We start from the raw sequence: 22,352 nt of genomic DNA on the forward strand, positions 1-22,352 counted from the left end.
TCAAGTGAGGGAGCCGCCGGGACACGGCTTAACGAGAGGGGGCAGCAGACCCATCGAACATTCTCCCTTTCGTTGCAGGAGAGAGTGGTGGCGCCTCCGGGACCCCTGGGAAGCTGAGGCTAATCTCGGTTTACTAGTGGGGAGTGGATTAGTTTTAGCACCTGAGCGAAGTGGGAGCTTGAGGACGTTATTGCCTCTGCAGCTTTCCCGCACGGCGCTGGCTGCTTCCCGCCGCTTGTGGTTAGCTGCTTGCAACTCCCAGGTCTTTCGGTGTGGATGCCGGTAGCTCCTTCTCGCTCTTGTGGCTGAGGTTCTTCACTCTGTGCTCTCTGCTTAGGTTGGGAATAACGCGGGGCTGGCTGTCACTGAGGGTCGTCCCTGTGCTGCCCGCCTTTCGGTAATACCTCTGTATTTCTGAAGTCTTTGGGGGCTAGCGTCTGGATTGTGAGCTGCCCTCCCGGAAGATGTTTGGCTTTATTGCCCTTGTGTTTCTTACGGTGTTTTGTCTTTTAGATTTTTCTGTGTTTTTTGGTTGCTTGGTTTGTTTATTTTGTGGTTTGTTTGCTGTGTTGTTTTTTGAAATCTCCTTTCAATACCCTTTCTTGTCTCGTTTCTCATGTTCTGTATCAGCCTTATTTATCTCCCTAGGTCAGTAGGTCCAAGCCAAGGTTTTGTTAGTCTTTAAATGTTCCTAACTCCTTAAAAATGGCCAATCATTCAGGGTCATCCTAAAAGGTCAAAGCTATAATTTCACTTTTTTCTTCTCTTTATCTATTTTCCAGGTATAGTTTAGAGATATGGGTGATACAAAAGAAGCTAAAATGCAAATAACACCGGAAACTCCAGGACGAGTCACAGTACTGAATCCTTTTGAAAGCCCCAGTGATTATTACACTCTTCAGGAGCAGATTGTTTCTAGTCCTTCAGTCTTTAAGTCAAGAAAATCCTCATCTGTAAGATCTAGTCTTTAGTTGTGTAACTATCCAGTTATAGTGATGATGTTCTGAAATGCATTAGAAACTCTATTTTATGCAGCGTGCTTAAATACTAAGCCAAAGAATTTTGGTGGTATTTGGTATTTCTTCTGATTGCAAGACTTATCTGCATTTAATACTAACATAGTCATTTAGTCTTCCTACTTCCCTGATTATTTTCTTTTCCTTTAGATACTATGTGTATAAGTAGATTAGCCTGTACCCACTAAGTGCCAAAAATAGTCGAAAGTGGATAAGGACAGTTGTTAGATGTGGTGTTCTTGCTCCATTTAAAATGTTAAAAAAACCCCAGTTCCTACTTGTATGCTAAGCATGCTAAGTGAAACTTAATTGCACATCTATTATGAGCTGATTACATATTCACAGAATCAAGTTAATGATTTTGTGTATATATAACACTTTTAGTTGCAAATTGCATTCTCGTTTGCAGTTAGAATTATCTGATAAGCAGAGATGATGCCTTGCTAATGAAACTAAAAAGACTCATTTGATAGATAATTTTTCAAATGTATTTGAACAGTACTATTTAATTAATTGTTAAATTAAGGGGTGAAGCTGCTTTGCATCTGAATTGGATTTTGTTGTGAGCTATGCGTGTTGTTATGGGGGGAGACATTGCAGGATGCATGTGGGGGTGCAGCTCTTTAAGCCTTGGAAATGTGTGGTGAAAGGAAGGCTGCCCTCTTGTTTGGGTAACTTGGGTTACATAGGGACATTAGATTTTTGTGCAACCATGATTTTGATAACGCAGTCTAGAAGCAACTAAATTTTATTCCTAGTTCTCTATCTCTTGTAGATCTGTCCTCAGAAGTTGAGACAAAATTGACACCTCAGTTTGTAAACATTAGCCATAACCTTCCACTTTATATTATAGTTATAATACCACTACCAGGAATAAAGAAGCCTGATTGACTTACTCATTTTTTCAAGTAAACCGCTTAAATAGAAACTTTCTTAGTTGGTTTTGACAGAAACCATGTGGAAGTTACACTACATTGTTTCATTCAGAGTTGTCTTGTGTATTTGTTTTTATCTCTTTAAAGATGCCCTTCTTTTTATTTATTTTTTTTTAATTATCCAGACACCAGGAAAATTTAGATGGTCTATTGATCAGCTTGCCCTAATAAATCCTGTGGAAATTGACTCAGAGGATGTTCGACGCCAAGCAATGTATTTGAGTCATGCTAGGTAACTTACCATCAGTTTTTATGCAGTTTGAATTCTAGAACACTGTTCATTTGCTTTATTGATGTTTCTGCACAGCATTAAAGGTTTTTTTGTTCACAGCTTTTAACTCAGATTTTTGTGTTCCTGTTGTGGATATAGTATTTAGATGAGGCTGCCTTTGTGTCTCTCTTTTTTAATGTTAACGACTGCTGATCCCCTCTTCATCTTGTAAGACAGCCAAATAAAAGCAGTCAAGAGAAACAAGAAAATATCTTTCTAGTATTTGTTACCAAGTTATCTCTCTTGCTTCTCATCACAATACAGTTTATTGTCTCAGTTTTCCATACTGAGACTTATGTAGGGTAGGCATATTTGGGACTTCTGCTGAAGATTTGAGGTAGGAAACCTGGCTAGGTAGGCCAGTACCCTTTTTGAAAGGTATAGATTGCACATGAAGACCAGTAAGCTTGCCCTCCTTGAGGAGAAGGCGACTTCTACTTACAAGAAATGATTTGGGGATCTTGATCTCAAATTGTTCCTTTCCATGAGAATAATTTCCATGGGGAAAACAAATGAGTTAATAGAACAGGCTTTGTACTCATAGCTCATCTTGAGGGATAATCTTGCATGCTATAACAGTACAGAGCAATCCATCAAAGGAAGGCTGCAATGGTGAATCCTGTAGATACTACCATACATTACTCAGATACAAACTTAAGCAGAGAATTACATCTTGTGCTGTGAAGCATCACAGTAATAGAATAATAAAACAATTCTTCCTCCTGTTTATGCCTATAGGGCCTTCAGGTCCTGGTAGTGAAATGAAAGATAAGAGGGGCTGTGTTTAGGGCAGAAGTTCTCTGAATATTTGTTTGAGTTGGAAGATACCTTTAAAGGCCACATAGTCCAACCCTCCTGCAGTAAGCAGAGATACCTTTAACTAGATCTGGTTGCTCAGAGCCCTGGCCAACCTGACCTTGAATGTTTCCTGGTATGAGGCATCCATCAGCTTTCTTGCTAACATATGTTTCACTATCCTTGTCCTGAAAAACATTGTGAATTAGACAAATTGTTCTTAGGATCTTAAGGATCTATATCATGTTTTGAACAGGAAGACGCATATAGAGAGCTATAAATTTCTTACTTCAGTGGGGATATAGAGAGAACATAACTGTCCTTGCCTCTGTCTATGAATCACTATGTCTTAATGTTGATATTTATCTTTTTTAACATCTCTTTGCTTCCTGGCCCTCCTCTAGAAGCCAGTAGATTTCAGACTCTAATGTTTTTTTTAATATATTATAAAGCCTAAGTCCAATGACTTTATGGAGTTGATGACATTGTTTCTGGAAGTCTGTTAAGTACAAACAGAAACTCTTTAATTTAGATGGCTGGGGTGACAATTCCAATGGCAGTTAGTGCCATGGCATATAGATGTAAGCATGCATTTTCTTGATGGCTCCTTTCAGTCTGTCCCACTGTTTCATACCCACTGTGATTTGAATGTGTTTTAAATTTTCCAGTATGGCTAGAAAGAAGCTAGTGTGTTTATGTGTAAACTTTGTGTCCATGCCTGCATCTTTCAGAATAGTACAGATTGAGGTGTTGTTTCTGGTGGCTGCAAACTGTACATGGCTAAATGTATATGTGCATATGTATGTGTCTGTAAAACTGTGACAACTGATTTGAATTTACATTTCATGAATCATAGTATCAGTCAGGGTTGGAAGGGACCACAAGGATCATCTAGTTCCAACCCCCCTGCCATGGGCAGGGACTCCCCACACTAGATCAGGCTGGCCAGAGCCTCGTCCAGCCTGGTCTTAAACACCTCCAGGGATGGCGCCCCAGCCACCTCCCTGGACAACCCATTCCAGGGCTTCACCACTCTCATGGTAAAGAACTTCCTCCTCACATCTAGCCTGAATCTCCCCACCTCCAGCTTCATTCCATTCCCCCTAGTCCTATCACTACCTGATATCCTGAGAAGTCCCTCCCCAGCCTTCCTGTAGGCCCCCTTTCAGATACTGGAAGGCCACAATTAGGTCACCTGGGAGCCTTCTCTGCTCCAGACTGAACAGCCCCAAATAATGCTTAATGGAAATTTAAGTACCTTAAATATGGTACTCTAAAAGTTAAAAGTTCTTGATTAGAAGCATTGTCTCAATTAATTTCAAAGAGCCACAAGCATAAGAAATCTGGTGTATAAATATTTCAATCTGTTAATTCTATGTTACGTAGCAAAACCAGTTTGGGTAGCAGCACAGTGCTCATAAACACTTCCTGAAGTTGAAGCGCCTATCACGTGCAGACTTGCTTTGGTGCAGCATTACTCTTTCCATTAGGTGGAAACAGTTCTTTAAAAATTAGGTTAAGAGCTGCATAAGGGAATGTGTTACATGGTTGAACTTTTTCTATTGATGTGGTGGTTTTGATAATTGAATTTTGATAATTGTTTTTCATTTGTTATTTAGAATTGATAAGGAGACAGAAGAGAGAAGGCAGAAAGCCATTGAAGAGGTAATAAAACTGTTACCAGGTATAGATTTGGTTTAGCTACATACCTACCAAAAAAGATCCATGTCTATTGTAGAATTTCAAAACCCAGAGTCCTGTTACATTTTACTCTAGTCAGTTATGTCCTCATGTGGTTGTACACATGGTCTTACTCTGCCCATTTCTTTCACACATCTGCAGGTGTATGAAGGATTTTATTTCATGTTACTCAGCTAGTGGGAAGGTAGCTGTAAGATAAATCTTATACAGACTTAATTTAAGGTTAAAAGTAATGATTTGGGTGTGGTGTTTGCTTTTTTTTTTTACAGTAACTGGTAGTGCTAGGTAGCTCAGTTTCTTCTATAGCATTTTTAAAAATGCAGCAGAATCCTGGTGATTTTTATTTCTTCCAAAGTCTGCTTAGTTGGAGGCAAGGCTCTCTTCTAGCATTTTGCAATTCTTTCTGTTCAATTTTGTTGTGCTTTTGTCTGTCAATTTGTCTAGCAGGCAAGGAAAAGTAGTGTTTCCAATTTTCATTAGAGAATTTTTCAATGTCTCTTCAATTAAAAAACCAAGTCTGTGATAGACAAATCTTCCTAAGTGTTATTGATCTTATTGATCTTTTTATATTATGTCATGCTGTTATCAGTTTCTGTCTCTATGGGGTAAACAATGTGTAATGATTTTGTAAAGGTGCTATGTGATTAGCCTGCAGCTAAGCTACTGTTACTCTAAATTTGCATTAAAAAGGATATTTCTTCTTTGTGAGGCATAAACTAATGGATTATGCAGCTGAACAGCTTGAAACCCTGTCTCTGATAAAAATTATGCCTTCAATAGTTGGGTGCTCAAGCTGAGTTCTTTTCATATGCTCAGTCTTGCTTTTATTGCAAGGACAGGATTTGCCATGTATTCCTTGAAGCTATTTAAACATTTTCATCTCCCCAGCATCACAGTGTTCTAGAGTGCAACTGTGAGCAGATCCTCTTTCTGGTTCAGAGAAAGAGACTGAAGTGCCAATGCTCATAAATGTTTCGCTTCTAAGCACTTTAGCCAAATACACTAATAATACCGTCAAAACGACTTCCTTGTCCACACTTCTTGTTACTGCAGTCACTCTTTAGCACTTCTGTGAAATATCAAAACAATTTAACAAGCTGGAAATTTGAAAAGAGTTATTAAAACAACTATGTGATAAGTATGGTAGAGACAATTTACTATCTTTAATGAGTAATTAGTGTTACATGAAACTTTTGTACAATTTTCACTCTGCAGACTTGGAAAGACTGAGGTGGTATGAGTCTCAGAGAACGTGAGGTCATTTTCAAACCAAACTGCTTTTTATTTACTTGAAATAATGAAATGTATTTTGGGTATGAGAAATAACTCTATAGGTTTGAGGAAAGGAAGAGTTAAAATTATTGAAATATAAATCTGTGAGTAGCAAAAGATAGGACTTAAACTTTTCTTCTGGGTACTATCTAAATTTGAGAATCTTCAATTTTTAGTAGTGCTAAGATGGTTCATTTCTATTGTTTGTATTGTCTAGTTTTTCACAAAAAGACTCATAGTTCCTTCTCCTTGGATTGAACATGAAGGCAAGCAAATTTCTCAGCTTAATTCAACTAAATGTAAGTTGCTTTTGTGACTTCACTCGTAATTATCTAGCTTTTGGATAAATTATAAAGCATGTTTATTTCCAACCTCAAATATTAAGAACCCATGATAAAAGACAGCACAGCTAGTAGATAATAGATATTTAGCTGTTCTCCTAAAGTGCATTCCTTGTTTAAAAATAATGTATTAATAGAATCATCATCATCCAACACTGTAATCAACTAAACCATGGCATCAAGCACCCCATCCAGTCTCTTCCTAAACGCCTTCAGTGATGGTGACTCCACCACCTCCATGGGCAGCCCATTCCAGTGGCCAATTACTCTTTCTGTGAAGAACTTCTTCCTAACATTCAGCCTAAACCTCCCCTGGTGCACCTTGAGACTGTGTCCTCTTGTTCTGGTGCTGCTTGCCTGGGAGAAGAGACCAGCCCCCACCTGGCTACAACCTCCTTTCAGAGAGTCGTAGAGAGCATAAGGTCTCCCCTGAGCCTCCTCTTCCCCAGGCTAGGCAACCCCAGCTCCCTCAGCCTCTCTTCATAGGGCTTGTGCTCCAAACCCATCCAGAATCTTACAGAATTCTTCCTTTATTTTTGGTCTCTGGTCTTAAGTCTTTTTTCCTTTTAGAACCTGTCTTCAATGAGTTTAAATTTACACATGCAACTCTGTTGTGTCAATACTGGTAATAGCCAAGTCCTCTATTTTGTTCTTTTTTTCTCATGTCTGCACATTAGACTTAATCTGCTTTCCTGCCAATGTAATATAAGAAACTGAGTTCCATGTTTTTCTGCTTAAATCCCTGTTGTCCCCCTAATGTCCTGATAGCTCACTGTCACTGCAACAACAGGTTGTGGGTTTTCAAAGTTTTTCATTTATGCCATTATTACATTTCATGCTGTTCTTAAATTTTATATATAACTAAAAGGATGCATAATATATAACAGAATACATAATAAATGGTATGAGCTGGACAAGTGTCAGCTATAAAGGCTTTACATTCAGTATTGCTTGGTAGGAAATTCTTAAATGTTTGGAGATTTTTGCAATATTTGGAAGAGGCTGAACTGTTAATTTTTTAAGCAAGGAGATGCAGTTTATGGTTAGTGTATTTTTAATGGTCAGTTGTAAGTTTGTCACTTTTTGGGCAGGTAACACAGTCTGCAGTCCTAGACCTGTGAAAATGAGCGGTGAAAGAAAATTACCTAATATGTTCCTTAGCTGTATGTAATGATAGAATGGTTGATTCGTCATCTTTTCCTTCAAGTCCAGACTGCATGATTTTCTATTGTTCTTCCTGATTTGAGGGCCATTGGGTGACACCTGAAGGCACAAACCCTGTTGCTGTATAGAAATGAGATTCCAGAAATGCAGAGAATCTCAGAAGTCCCTTTTTGCTGTGCTGTAGAACCACTAGCATTACAGAGTCTTAGAGTCCCACTTACAGAAGTCCCAGATGAATCAGCTAACAGAAGTCCCAAGCATCTTGAGGGCAATCACACAGCACTTACAGGGTGGCCAAGGGATCAGGCTCAGCCAGCATGGATTTAGGAAGGGTAGGTCCTGCCTGACCAACCTGATCTCCTTCTATGATCAGGTGACCCACCTGGTGGATGTGGGGAGGCCTGTGGATGTAGTCTACCTGGGCCTCAGCTAGGCCTTTGACACCATCCCCCATAGCAAACTCCTGGCCAAGCTGTCATCCCATGGCTTGGACAGCAGCACTCTGAGCTGGGTTAGGAACTGGCTGGAGGGCCAAGCCCGGAGAGTGGTGGTGAATGGTGCCACATCCAGCTGGCAGCCAGTCACTAGTGGTGTGCCCCAGGGATCAGTGCTGGGCCCCATGCTCTTTAAGATCTTTATTGATGATCTGAATGAGGGCATTGAGTCCATCATCAGTAAATTTGCTGATGACACCAAGCTGGGGGCAGGAGTTGATCTGCTGGAGGGTAGAGAGGCTCTGCAGAAGGACCTCAACAGGCTGGACAGATGGGCAGAGTCCAACGGCATGAGATTTAACACATCCAAGTACCGGGTTCTGCACATTGGCCACAACAACCCCATGCAGTGCTACAGGCTGGGGTCAGAGTGGCTGGAGAGCAGCCAGGTAGAGAGGGACCTGGGGGTGCTGGTTGATGGTAGGCTGAACGTGAGCCTGCAGTGTGCCCAGGCGGCCAAGAAGGCCAATGGCATCCTGGCCTGCATCAAGAACAGTGTGGCCAGCAGGAGCAGGAAGGTCATTCTGCCCCTGTACACTGCACTGGTTAGGCCACACCTCGAGTCCTGTGTCCAGTTCTGGGCCCCTCAGTTTAGGAAGGATGTTGTCTTGCTGGAACGAGTCCAGAGAAGGGCAACAAAGTTGGTGAGGGGTTTGGAACACAAGCCCTATGAGGAGAGGCTGAGGGAGCTGGGGTTGCTTAGCCTGGAGGAGACTCAGAGGTGACCTTATTACTCTCTACAACTACCTGAAGGGAGGTTGTACACAGGTGGATGATGGTCTCTTCTCCCAGGCAGCCAGTAGCAGAACAAGAGGACACAGTCTCAGGCTGTGCCAGGGGAGGTTTAGGTTGGATGTTAGGAAGAAGTTCTATGCAGAGAGAGTGATTGCCCATTTGAATGGGTTGCCTGGGGAGGTGGTAGAGTCACCATCAGTGGAGGTGTTCAGGAGGAGACTTGATGGGGTGCTTGGTGCCATGGTTTAGTTGTTTAGGGGGGTTGGATTGGTTGATGGGTTGGACGCAATGATCTTGAAGGTCTCTTCCAACCTGGTTTATTCTATGTATTCATATCCCTCACAGCATCCCTACACCAGAGCCCTAGCCAAAAGAAGTAACAGAAGCAGAAGTCCCTAGCAGCCCTAACCCCCCAGTCTACCTTACATCTTGGAGTGGCTGTTATCAAACATTTAGCTGGTAAAATCCAGCCACACACACAAGCTAAAATCTTTTCCCAATAAGAGGTGCCAGCATGTCAAGGAGGGGGCTTCTGCAGCCTGTTCCAATCAAAGGGTGCTAACATGACGATGTTGTTCTTGGCTCGTGGAATGTTACTGTTTTGCTCTCCGCAGCATGCTAATGAATTGGCTGGCTAAGGAGTCATGCACTCTGCATGTGTCCAGCAGCTGCCCTCAGAACAGTGGCTGCAACAATTTTCTAGAAAATGTTTTTCACTTGGGTCACAGCCTGTTTAGCTAAACATGAACTTAGTTTGGTTTAGGCCTTTGTAACGTAGAGGAGGCTGCAGGAGACAGGTAATGGCTAAAAGTGATGCTGCTTCACTAAGCTTTTTTTGAATAGAACAGTGCTGAAATTCTCTTAATCAGCTCTAGTGGTAACCTTTTTTTCAGTATGCCCTTCTAATCTCTCCTAAATTTTAATGCCAAAACTCTACCTGCTGAGTTTCAGATTGCATATTCTAAGCTGCTAGGTTCCAAGACTCTATATGCAATGTGTACTTAAATTTAAGTTCTTATCTGTTTTACAGCCATAGATCTAAAAAGCATTTCTCCAATTGGAAGACAGCTAACTTTGCAGCCTGGCAAAAGCAATGGTGGGTAAAAGGCAATGTCTGAAATTACAGGCTTTATCTGGAGCACAAAAAAACCTTTTTTTAATATCAGTTTAATTCAAAAGGGAATTTCTGTGGTTTTGGTTACTGTTCCTGGAGAAATAGTTTTTTCTGGAGTTGTATGGTACTACTTACTGTAATACCAATTCCTTAGTAATTGATTTCTGTCATGCTCTTTCATGTTTTCTCCAAAGTAAAAACTGAAACTCTTTGTAGACTGTAGAGTGCATTTTTTCCAGCTCACTTTTTCTGAATTAAAAAGTGAATTTAAGCTGCAGGCTTATGGGCAAATTTACAGTTACAAGAAACCTTTAACGTGTTGGGTTGTTTTGGGCTAGAAAATCTTGGTTATTCTTTCTGCCAAATAAACAGCATAAATCCCATGATATCTTTTAAACTATTTAATTTTAGATGAATAGGTAGTGTCTTTCTCCAGTGTGTTTTGATGATCTTTCTCCCATTGCCTTTTGAATTATTCCTTTCCTTGGAGACCTCTCTCCTCTGCTAAGAATGCCACTCTAGAGGCTTTTATATTGCAACCCTTGCTTTTTTGTCTCTAGGCCTGGGTGTGCTGCATAGAGTGTTGTCAAATCAGAATCCTAGCTTTAATTAACACTTTTCTCTATTGCAAATGTAACTTAAATATCTCAATTGCAATGCAATTTAGAAGTGGATTTTTTGTTTCTACAGCTATAGTGAAAAGTCACTGCAAGCTAATTTTGTTGGCTTTATTCATTGCAGCTGCTTGTCAGACAGTACTGTCTTTGCCAGTGGATTTTAATTTAGAGAAAATACTAGGTATGTCATGTAACATCTAAATTCAATTATGAATGTTTAAATAGAAAACTTGTTTTTGTAATGTTTGCTGCATTTTTTGTGTGCTATGAAATATTTAAAACCTAATATATAAATGGAGGTTTTAAGTATGCATTCTAAATAGACTATTATTGCATGGAACATCTGACTTACATGATGAGGTGTGAGCGTAGACATAAAGAGAGGAGACGTGGAGGACAACTGAAAATTAACAGTTCTGAAGGCATAAAAAGTAGTATGGAGCAGGCATTTAATTTACCAAAGGTGTTTGATTTACAGATTACTGGCCCACAAGGCTAATAGCTAAATCTTGGCTTGAGCAGAGCTATGTTATAATTCTGTGCCTTTAAATTGACTGAAGCTGTAGTCCTGGCTAGCACCTGTGTGATGCTGTGATCCACTGAGTGTGGTGACAAAGAGTCCAAATTAACTGTCTGATTATAATTGCTATATCAAACAATTGCTGCCAGCTTCTCAGGCAAGGTGGCTGCAAAGGCCTGTTTTTACAGCTCATATCTGGGAATAGTCTGTGTAGGTAGTTCAGAGGTTCTTGGATGCATGCTCCTATCCTTTTCTTGACGCTCACAATCCTGATTGCAGGCCATCAAATTTAAAACTAGAACCATACCTACTGTTTTGTCTTACATCAATGCATAGTTTTTGAATTAATGAAAAACTTCTCCTACAAGGCATATCCAATTAGTATGAAGCAAGACCAAAAATCTAATTAGTAAGCCTCAGCATATATTAATAGGTCTTTGTTAAGATCTGTTTGCTTTTCTATTGTAAACTGACTGCTTTGACTTTCTTGAATCCAGTTTGCCTTGGGACATACCGCAAAGACCATCAAAGCATACAGGCAACCTGAAAAAAAGTCTAGTTTTGGCAGGGTAGTATAATAACCCTTTTTTCACAATTCAGTTGAGAAGAATACATTTTTGTGAAAGGCCAGTTAGTAGATGCTAGTCAATGTTAACTCTTATTTTTAATGGAGACTTTTGTATTAAAGGATGATGGGCAGAACCTGAAACCTTGATAGGCTGAAATGGAATCTTAGTAGAGAGAGTGGGCTTCTTGTAAAGATAACAAGTGATGTTTTGTAGTATGAACCTTAGCAGACAGAACAGACCTTTTATAATGCTAAAAATCAACCCTTTGTGATAGGTGCTTAAATGAGGTTGATTTCTTGCTGTATTGGTTAATTGTATTGAATGTTTTAATTTAGTTGTACATATCTCTGCAGTGGAAATGTTGGTTTTTTTTCTTGCATTCTTACTGGAAGTGATTTCTCCCTGTTTCTAGGTGAATATTTTAGAACTGATGAACTTGCAGATCAATCTCAGGAAAATCTGAGCTCTTCATCACTCAGAAGAAAGCTCTTTTTAGAGGAAAATGGGAGTGTATCAGAGTGTTTGTCCCCTCCCCTGCGTAGTCCTTGTGGTAGTCAGCCCCTCGAAGTGCTTTGTTCAATAGACATATCTCCAGTTCGGTGCAGAAGCCCACTGGAAACATCCAGTTCGGTGAGTGGCCTGTTTTGCGGTCTGAGTGGCACAAGAGTAGTTCTTAGAGCAGGCTGTAGTGATTCAGTGTTATTAAAAATATGGCTGTTCCTCTTGTGAAGTCTGTTACAAGCTACAACTGCTTTATGAGAGAGTCTGTGTTAGACCAAGGGTGGTGATTTCTCTTTCTCAAATTCAGAAAAAAATGTGAGCAAAGAAAGTGTTGAAATAATACATTGCCCACTTACATCAGCTGGTTATGTTGTGCTGCTGTTCTTTTGTTATAGAAGGAATTATGCTTTAATATTGCTAAAAAAAATAGTAGGAGTTGTTGCATATACAAAACTTACTGAAAGCATATTGAAGGAACTTTTTCATTAAATATGCATACAAAAAAAGCCAATTTAAAGCCACAAACTGCTGTCTAAAGTACTGGTTGATATGAACAGGCAATATAGTTTCCCTTCTAGTTCAGAAACTAATTGATGGTGGAAAACATTACTTATGGGCCTTTGCATGCAGTGTTAAATATGCTTTTCTTCATTTGCATTGAGATGTATGGACATTTATTGTAACACAGGACATAATGTCTGTTTGTTAAATTATGCCAGATAAATCTTATTCCCAGGTGGATGTAACACAGCAGAACTGGTTTAGGGGGAGTGGCTTCCTCTGTTTGGTGGCTGAAGTGTAAGGAAAAAGCTACCTCAGCAGCACTGGCTTAAAAAGTGTCTTCGCTATGGTAACCTAGTAAAGAATTCCAACAACATAATTAGACTTCTAGAAGTGACTTTTTTTCACTATACATGGCAATCACTATTCTCTTTTCTTAAGGAAAAGCATCTTGGCTGCTGCTGAGTTAAATAATTCAATTATAGTGGAGTCTATTGAAATAAAAATAGTGTCCAGCTTTTGTGTGCATTGGTATGAATAGGAAATTGAGATTAAATACTTGACTATATACACAGATAGCATTAATTCTCTGTTCAGGCTTCTCATAGTTTTAACTAGAATATATAGTACAGTCTTAGTTGGTATTATGTGATGGTTTGAGTCCCTTGCTCTTTTATATGGGGAAACATAAAGACCAAGTGAAGAGCTGCAACCAGAATATTTAAAACTAAAGTAAGGACAAAGGTTGCCTTAATTTCCCTCACTTCTGCCATATTAAACTTTGTAGTTAGAACACGTTTTACATATATGTAAAAAGTTTACATTATGCTGCTTTATGCCTTTTTTTTCTTCTTTCCTGAAGGGTCAGTTTTCATCCAGTCCTATTCAGGGAGGAACAAGGGCTTACAGCCTGGGAAGCATAACCAGCCCCACTTTTGCAGAGGGGTCTCCTGCACATAATGGTTCTCCTACTTTTTCACCAATAGCTTTTCACATAAGGAGGACACCACTGTCAGGTATGTTTTAATTGTATATGTATTATTCTTCCTTGTTTGGTGCATTTTTTATTGTAAAAACTGCCTCATTCTTACTGGAACTTGTTTCTGTTGGTAGACATGTTGTGCTCAGTGGAGCAGCAGTCTTATCCTCTATGACACATTTACCATTTAGCAGTGGAATATGTTAATGAAACAGTGAAATTTATCTACCTGGCAAGAGTCAACTAGGGAAAATGTTTTAGGAGGAATGGACACTTAATAAAAATGAGAAAAATGGTAATAGGTGAATTTAGTTTGAGGAGGGGTTATAAGCTATAAACCCAAATTTGGTCAGGTCACAGTTCAGATTTGGCCCAACATGAAGCATTTTAATTGGACAAAGAATGCTTAGTTTGAGTTTTCAAATAGTGTGAATCTGAAGATTATTTGTGAAACTGACTAGTAAAGAAATCACACTCAGCACTGGTTAGGCCACACCTTGAGTACTGTGTCCAGTTCTGGGCCCTTCAGTTTAAGAAGGACATTGAGACTCTTGAATGTGTCCAGAGAAGGGCAGTGAGGCTGGTGAGAGGCCTTGAGCACAAGCCCTATGAGGAGAGGCTGGGGAGCTGGGATTGCTTAGCCTGGAGAAGAGGAGGCTCAGGGGAGACCTTATTGCTGTCTACAACTATCTGAAGGGAGGTTGTAGCCAGGTGGGGGCTGGTCTCTTCTCCCAGGCAACCAGCACCAGAACAAGAGGACACAGTCTCAAGCTCTACTAGGGGAGGTTTAGGCTGGTTGTTAGGAAGGAGTTCTTCACAGAAAGAGTAATTGGCCGTTGGAATGATCTGCCCAGGGAGGTGGTGGAGTCACCATCACTGGAGGTGTTTAGGAAGAGACTGGATGGGATGCTTGGTGCCATGGTTTAATTGATTGGATAGTGTTGGATGATAGGTTGGACTCAATGATGGAATAGAATAAACCATGTTGGAAGAGACCTTCAAGATTATTGCGTCCAACCTATCAACCAGTCCAACCCACCTAATCAACTAAACCATGGCACCAAGCACCCCATCAAGTCTCCTCCTGAACATCTCCAGTGATGGTGACTCCACCACCTCCCTGGGCAGCCCATTCCAATGATCTCAAAGGTCTCTTCCAACCTGGTTAATTCTATTCTATTCTATTTTTTACAGACCAAAGAAAATTTACATTTTGTTCTCCAGATATTCCCTCATCCTCAAACAGAATGACACCCCCAAGTACAAGAAGTCCATATATAGATGGCTGTTCTCCAATTAAAAATTGTTCTCCGATGAGGCTTGGAGCATATAGAGGAACGGCCCAGTATCAGACTTCTGTCATCAGGATACCAATTGCAGTTGAGGATCGCGGTGAGGAGGATGAAGACAAGGAAAACATGTCTCCGGCAGAGGCTCGGTTCCCAGAAACGGATAATGGAATAAGCTTACATCAGCAAGACAGTGATGCTTTTGCATGTGGTGCACATCTTGTGGTAGCAACTGTGTCTATTGCACCAGATCGCTCTGAAGCTTGTCATCAGAGGTTGCCGTTGTTTCAGGACATAGAAGGCTCAAAGGAAAATAACACTGTGGATATGGCTGATGCAGCTGAAGTGTCGGAGGAGAACACTTGGATAAAAGATACGATTGGCAGCAGCAATGCACCAATGACCAGCTTTATGACAGGGATTACTTTCAGTATTGAAAACTCTCGCATGTGCATGTCACCTCTGGCAGAAAGCAGCACAATTCCTTGTGACAGCAGTAGTATTCAGGTAAAAAGAGCAGTCTTTGGCTTGTGTCTCTGTAAAACTGAGCTCAACATACTCTCTTTCTATATATATATTTTTCTGGAAGTAATTGTCTTTTGCTTATGGCATGTGGTGTGCAGGTGGTATTGTGACAGATTTCTTCCCCCCCCATCCCTTTTTTCCTCTCAGTGAAGTTAGTGTAGCAATTGCAAATTACTTGTGTGTTACTGTGTAGAGCAATACATTTAACCTAATTCATCTAATCCTGACAGACCAGTTTATGATATGCTTTTGTTACTAACTGATGAGATTTGGTTTGTTAGGTTAATTACTGGTAATCAAATACAAGCCATATTGAGTCTGGAGTTAAAGCGCAGAAGACTTTTAAAGCCCTGCTTTCTTGATTTCAGGTGGACAGCGGTTATAACACGCAGACTTGTGGAAGCAGCATTGTGGATGCTGCAGGGGCTGAAAACAGTTGCAGAGAAAATGATGTGAATACTAATGTCTTTCAGATTAAATCTCAGCTACTTAAAACAAAGGTAGGAGTTCAGTGGTGATACCAAAGCGATAGCCTTCCCATCTGAAGTGTCTGTTTCAGGGAAGCTGAGGGGAGTGAGAGCTTCAGGTAGTAGTAGAGAGCATCATTGGGAGTGTTATGTTGAAAGCAAGGAAATAAATGCAGAAGTGTTACAAGATGGTGATAAAATTGGTATGTTCTATGGCAAAGGCAGAAGTAGTTTTAATTGAACCTGAGGTGCATGCATGAGAGGTAGTTGTAGGGCTGCTCATGGCTTCTGAAGCTGTGCCAGGGGAGGTTTAGACTCGAGGTGAGGAGAAAGTTCTTCACTGAGCGAGTTGTTCGTCATTGGAATGTGCTGCCCAGGGAAGTGGTTGAGTCACCCTCCCTGGAGGCGTTCAAGAGGAGATTGGATGTGGCACTTGGTGCCATGGTCTAGTCATGGGGTCTGTGTTTATGGGTTGGACTTGATGATCCTCGAGGTCATTTCCAACCTTAGTTATACTGTGATACTGTGATTACAGTCTTTCTTATTTTTGGTTCTGTTGTTACTGCCTTTTTTGTTTCTTGCTGAGTTTTTTAATGTGTGCCTGTGAAGCAGCCCATTTTGGTGGAGGAATTGTCCACTACTTCCTTTTCTAAACTGTGTAAAACCCTACCTGGCATGCTGACTTCATGGGGAACTTTCTACTTGGGTACAGTCTTTTGACTACAAGCTCTTTGACCTCCCTTAAAACCAAATCTTAATTACGAAAGACAACAGATATCTAGTAAGACTTCTGAGCTCTTAATCTTGTGACTGAGGGGAAGGTGTCTATTTCTTCAATAGATTGAGAAGGCTATTTTTTTGGAGGAGAGAGCAAAGATATCTCCTCTCACTTAGTAATTATGGTCTCATGGTATACTACTGAGCATTGTTTACAATCCTTGAAGAGAAGGTAGTACAGACCAGTAGTATCTGATTACAAAAAATGCTCAAGTAAGCCCATTCAGCTCTCACTTTACTTCCATACCTGACATGTTAATAGATGCTTCTTTGCTAAGGTAAAGAGCAGATAGATGATGTCTTACAGACCATTGACATAAAATTTTGAACTCTGCTTGTGTAAGATTAGGATAACTACACCCTTACAGGAAGTCTTAGTTGCAAAGATTTCTGGAACACTGGAAGTTCCATCTGAACATCAGGAAAACCTTTGAGGGTGTCACTGGAACAGGATGCTCAGAGAGGATGTAGTCTCCTTTTCTGGAGATACTCAAAACCTTCTTGGCTGTGGTCCTGGGCAACCTGCACTAGGTGAACCTACTTTGTCCTTTCCAACCCCTACCATTCTGTGATTCTATGTTTCTGTGGTCTTTAACTTCTAAAAAACCCATCTAAAATGAGCCTGAGCCCCAGCCCCCCCTGTTGGACATGGATTATGCATACAAACATACTCATCAGAATCCGTTTTCTAACATCAAACCTGTCCTAGTTACTCACCAGTGTCACACAGCTGGCTTCTACTGCTCTTCTGCTGTTGTCCCTACAGTATCACAGTATTACCAAGGTTGGAAGAGACCTCAAAGATCATCAAGTCCAACCTGTCACCACAGACCTCATGACAGCATGTTGTTCTTTAAGCTTTCCCAGAGTCCAAAAGCCCAAACGGAACAGATTTAGATTGCCTCTCCTCTCCATTTTTCCTGGTAGGGAAAAACAAATTAAGCAGGAGAAAAGAGAGGTAAAATCATGAAAGGACCAGTCTAGAATCAATTTGGAAATAAAAGTTAAGCTTAACAAAATACATATGGCATTTGAGTAAAAGGGAAGTTACAAAGGTATAAGGAAAAAGGGTAAATAAAAATAAAAAACAAAAAACCAGGCCCAGCTGGCATAGGGTTCTCTTGATGTAAATGTAGATTCTCTTCAGATGCAGTCCTTAGGAGCTTGGATGCAGCACAGAGCAGGCCCCACCATGTGCTTGCAGCAACAGCAGGAGCAGCAAAGGGTCTGTTGGGCAGGAGCAAGAGAAAGGGACTGGTTAGGCTGCACCTTGAGTACTGTGTCCAGTTCTGGGCCCCTCAGTTTAAGAAGGACATCAAAACACTTGAACATGTCCAGAGAAGGGCAACAAGGCTGGGGAGAGGCCTTGAACACAAGCCCTATGAGGAGAGGCTGAGGGAGCTGGGATTGTTTAGCCTGGAGAAGAGGAGGCTCAGGGGTGACCTCATTGCCCTCTACAACTACCTGAGGGGTGGTTGTGGCCAAGAAGGGGTTGGTCTCTTCTCCCAGGCAACCAGCACCAGAACAAGGGGACACAGTCTCAAGCTGTGCCAGGGGAGGTTTAGACTCGAGGTGAGGAGGAAGTTCTTCACTGAGCGAGTCATTAGTCATTGGAATGGGCTGCCCAGGGAGGTGGTTGAGTCACCATCCCTGGAGGCATTCAGGAGGAGATTGGATGTGGCACTTGGTGCCATGGTCTAGTCATGGGTTCTGTGGTGATAGGTTGGACTCGATGATCCTCGAGGTCCTTTCCAACCTAAGTTATACTGTGATACTACTGTGATACTGTGACAGGAAAATGACTCCCCTTAATGAGGCTTGCTGGACAGGAAGGAGGAGTGGAATAGACTTGGACCTGCCCACCTGGGAGCTAGGTTCTTTTCCAGTCTGCCCCCTCCAGGGATGAGTGTAACCTCTCACACAGAGCATCTCAAAGATTGATGCAGAGGAAACATATTTCATCTCTTTTTTCATTATCTTTTTAATGTCAGGAGGGGGGGAGTTGGGAGGCTAATGTAGTAATTATAACTTGCAATTTTCAGGTGGTAAGTTTGGATCTTGTTTCATTTCAGGAGTTTTTATGAAAGATTTTAAAATGAACTTTTCCCTCTTAACCTAGGAGTACTGCGTTTTAAACCATAAGGACAATCAGTTGCTAAGAGCAAAATCTCCCGAGAAGCAGACCTGCTTCCTACCAACAAAACCACATAGTGCAGCGTGTGCTCAAAACACAACGTGCAACGTCTCTACCTGGAAACATAAGCCTGAAAATCAAGTTTAGGGATGTCACAAAAGTGGTATGTAGCTTTCTGATGGAGACTTTAAACTGTCTAATAAGTGTTTAGATACGTGACCTCAGTTGTGCCTGAATTATATGTATTATGTTGCCTTTTTTAATGCAGAAGTAATAAATTGGAATGTATTAAGGGAGTTTTTAAATAATGTGAGGTTTTTCATAGTATCAGTCAGGGTTGGAAGGCACCACAAGGATCATCTAGTTCCAACCCCCCTGCCATGGGCAGGGACACCCCACACTAGATCAGGCTGGCCAGAGCCTCGTCCAGCCTGGGCTTAAACACCTCCAGGGACAGGGCCTCAACCACCTCCCTGGACAACCCATTCCAGGGCTTCACCACTCTCCTCCTCCTCACATCCAGCCTGAATCTCCCCACCTCCAGCTTCATTCCATTCCCCCTAGTCCTATCACTACCTGAGAGCCTGAGAAGTCCCTCCCCAGCCTTCCTGTAGGCCCCCTTTCAGATACTGAAGGCCACAATTAAGTCACCTCAGAGCCTTCTCTTCTCCAGACTGAACAGCCCCAACTCCTTCAGTCTGTCCTCATAGGAGAGTCCTCATACTGGAAGGCCACAATTAGGTATCACTAAACAAGCCTTTTGAAAATTAAGGCAGCTAGACTTGGTAGAAAGAAACCATAATGTTCCTCAGAGTTGTGTGCCTTCTGTGATTAAGTTAGGCTCCACAAAGAACTTTGTTTTGAAAGTTTGGACATAACTTCAAGAGGAATATTTCAGACTGAGCATAACCTTATGTAACTTGTGTAGAAGATAATGTTAACTGCAAAGAAACCCTCTACATATTAAGACAGAGATGAAGACAAGAGGGAAACTTGAAGAAAAATGGAAAATGTATTCATTTTGATTTGAATTGCTTTTCTCCTGATCATATTTATTGTGTGGCTTCAGGAATATTACCACTGGTGCTAAGAAACAGTCATTGGAGAGAAATGAATTGCTGGGAAATGTGATGAGAGCAGGGCTGGGGAAGAAGAATGAGTGCCTCTTAGTATGAGCCTAAACTAACAGGAATGAAGCTCAGCTGTTATGTCCATGAGGAAAGAAGAAAATTAGAATTCCAGAAATGGGTCCCTTAAATGTGTGCTCTATAGTACCAGGCTAGTCCTTTTAATTCAGTTGTCTTGTAAACAGCTGCTTGAAAATGCCATTCTAGTTATAGCAATGACACTTTCACACACACACATGGTTTAATTCTCTTAGTAATAAAATAAGCTTTGTGTCAAAATAAGCCTTTCAGCGGTTCTTTGAACAGCTTTTCTTTCCTTGGTTTGACAGAAAACTGCATAGATTTACTTTGTACTTTAGTAAAATGGACTCTTGGCTGCTTTAAAATGAAATAATAGTGTGGTTACTTAAGCAATTGTCTTAGTACTAATCTTGATCAGCTGACTCCACTCATGTCTCCTGAGAGCATGTGCTCAAATTGATATTCTGATTCCCTTTCTAAGGAATGTAAGATGGTGCAATAAGGCTAATTGAACCAAGTGCATTAAGAGAAGAGTGCATCCTTCCTTTTATTAAACTATTACACTTGAACTTTCCAGTACCATTATGATGACTACAGAAATTACCAAATACTTGGATAAACATTGACTTACTGCACAAAGTGTTAATTTAAGCAAACTCTTGTCTCGGTACTTTCAGGAAAACTATTGATGAGCAAAAGCAATAGAATGAAGAGGCTTTGGAAGCCTAGAACTCCCTTTGCTTTGTCAAATCAGATATGATTGGATGTGTTTAAAAGAACTTTGTGTAATATGTGAATGGGAGGGAAAAAATGTTATATGGTAATTCTAGCCCTAGTGACTAAGAGGAGAAGAGGTAAGAAGGTTCACTGCGATTTCAGGGCTCTTTGTCTGTAAAGCTCTGAAGTAAATTTTGTTGGATTAATCAAAAAGGAAAGTCCCTCCTTGTAGGTGCTCCAGGTGAAGTAGTCTTTCTCTTTTTTTCATAGCAAGGATGTCCAGTCTCAGGATACTGGATCAGTGTTCTGTTTCCTACTCTGTTCCACAGCCCACAGAAAAGCTTGTATCAAAGTGATAAAGAGCAGCTGATGAGTAACTGTTGGCACACTGAGCCCAAAGCAGATGCTCAGACCTGAAATTGAAGGCAACTGACATTTAAAAAAAACAACCAAACCCAAACAAAATCCCAAGGAGAGGTATGGCCAGAAAAGCAAAGCATTCCCAAGCAGTGCATTACAGCTGAGACCTGTGTGCAGGTGTTGTCTGAATAGAACAGTTCTTGAAATGGTTTTTATTGGAAACACACCAGTAAAGGCTTTCTGGAAAATAGATTTAAAGGGAAACCTCAATGCCAGCAATGAAGCTTGGTTTGGTTTTAGTTCTCACTGCAAAAATAACAATGGAAAAATTGCATTTTTAAGCAGCAGAGACGACCTGCATTGTTTTTATTGACAGTAATTCAGTCTGACACCCTGATCTTGAAGCAGTGCTCTACTAAAAACTGGAAGACCACTGAAATGGTAATTTTTAGGAGAATGCACTTTGGACTTCTGCAGAATTAATTGATTGAATAGGGCCTTCAACATGTTCTTTGCTCTAGCTTGTAATGTTTGTAGCTCAGCTTCTCTGAGATACAAATGTGTCTTCTGTTTTGATATTTCTAATGATAGCCAAGGGAAAGGAGTCATTTCAGATTGCTGGACTGTACAAAGGATTTATTTTTGCAAGTGTGATTACTGAAAATGGTATTAACTTCAATGTAAAGGGGAAGATGAGCAGCAGGAGGGTCCAAATGAGGATCTATTTCTGAACTATTCTGCGTGATATGTAAAATTAAGATCTGGGTTTTAATTAAAACTTTTGATTCTTCATAATAGTATGGTCAATGATCAGAGGCTTTTAAAGTACCCACTAACAAAAATAGCAATTACTAAACTATTTAGCTGCACCCTGTGTAAGTATTTTATCAAAGGGAATGGTGAAGTATCAGCAGAAATAGCTGAATGTGATGAAATAATTTAAGGATCCCCTCCAATAAATTGCTTGTATTTTCTGTCCTGTTTGACAGTCTTCAATGAGATGGGAATTATTTATTATATGAAAATATGCCTTTTTAACAGTGTGTGAATAATTCTTTTGGTCAAGAAACTTGTTCAACTGATCATAGAAAGCTGTACCTGATGCATTGGTTGGCACACATTGCACAAAACGGTCATTGTTTACATGAATTTCAGTGGTTTCTACAGGAGTGTTTAAGATGTAATTATAACTTGAATAATGAAACAGAATAAAGACATCTTTTTTCATACCTACATTGTTTTAGATGATTTTTGTACAAGTTGCAGCATCTTTCACCACATGATGGTGGTGTCTGGGTTGGGGGTGCTGGGCAACAGAGGGGAGAGATGAGGCAAGGAGCTTGGCAAGCTTGTTCTCTCATGCTTACACTTGAAAAGGGGTTCAGCTACTCTAGCTGGATGCTGAATTAA

At 40.6% G+C, this 22,352-nt stretch overlaps 1 protein-coding gene and 1 long non-coding RNA gene across 9 annotated transcripts in view; both read left to right on the plus strand.

Annotated features, from left to right (window-relative positions):
* LOC137448306 (uncharacterized) overlaps positions 1–22,175 on the plus strand; it is a 565,471-nt gene extending 543,296 nt beyond the window's left edge. For both annotated transcript variants that reach the window (XR_010989051.1, XR_010989049.1), the window contains exon 2: positions 19,459–22,175. This is a non-coding gene — a long non-coding RNA (uncharacterized lncRNA). The remainder of the gene's footprint in view (positions 1–19,458) is intronic.
* The window catches only part of BORA (BORA aurora kinase A activator), a 40,118-nt gene that overhangs the window by 386 nt on the left and 17,380 nt on the right, over positions 1–22,352 (plus strand). The window contains exons 2-13 of one of the 7 annotated variants that reach the window (XM_068152160.1): positions 783–953; positions 2,077–2,183; positions 4,637–4,682; positions 6,208–6,289; positions 9,755–9,820; positions 10,580–10,636; positions 11,957–12,174; positions 13,409–13,562; positions 14,720–15,321; positions 15,708–15,839; positions 18,703–18,880; positions 19,787–22,175. In XM_068152160.1, coding sequence (XP_068008261.1) covers positions 798–953; positions 2,077–2,183; positions 4,637–4,682; positions 6,208–6,289; positions 9,755–9,820; positions 10,580–10,636; positions 11,957–12,174; positions 13,409–13,562; positions 14,720–15,321; positions 15,708–15,839; positions 18,703–18,864 — 1,782 coding nt within the window. In that variant the 5' untranslated portion in view covers positions 783–797 and the 3' untranslated portion in view covers positions 18,865–18,880; positions 19,787–22,175. Of the gene's footprint in view, positions 1–376; positions 398–782; positions 954–2,076; positions 2,184–4,636; positions 4,683–6,207; positions 6,290–9,754; positions 9,821–10,579; positions 10,637–11,956; positions 12,175–13,408; positions 13,563–14,719; positions 15,322–15,707; positions 15,840–18,702; positions 19,014–19,786; positions 22,176–22,352 lie in introns of those variants that run through there. The other 6 variants (XM_068152246.1, XM_068151985.1, XM_068152324.1 and 3 more) reach the window with 6 other exon arrangements.

Source organism: Melanerpes formicivorus, unplaced genomic scaffold (genome assembly GCF_026170545.1).
Source record: "Melanerpes formicivorus ecotype bairdi unplaced genomic scaffold, bMelFor1.0.p_v2 SCAF_1, whole genome shotgun sequence".
Classification (NCBI taxonomy): domain Eukaryota; kingdom Metazoa; phylum Chordata; class Aves; order Piciformes; family Picidae; genus Melanerpes; species Melanerpes formicivorus.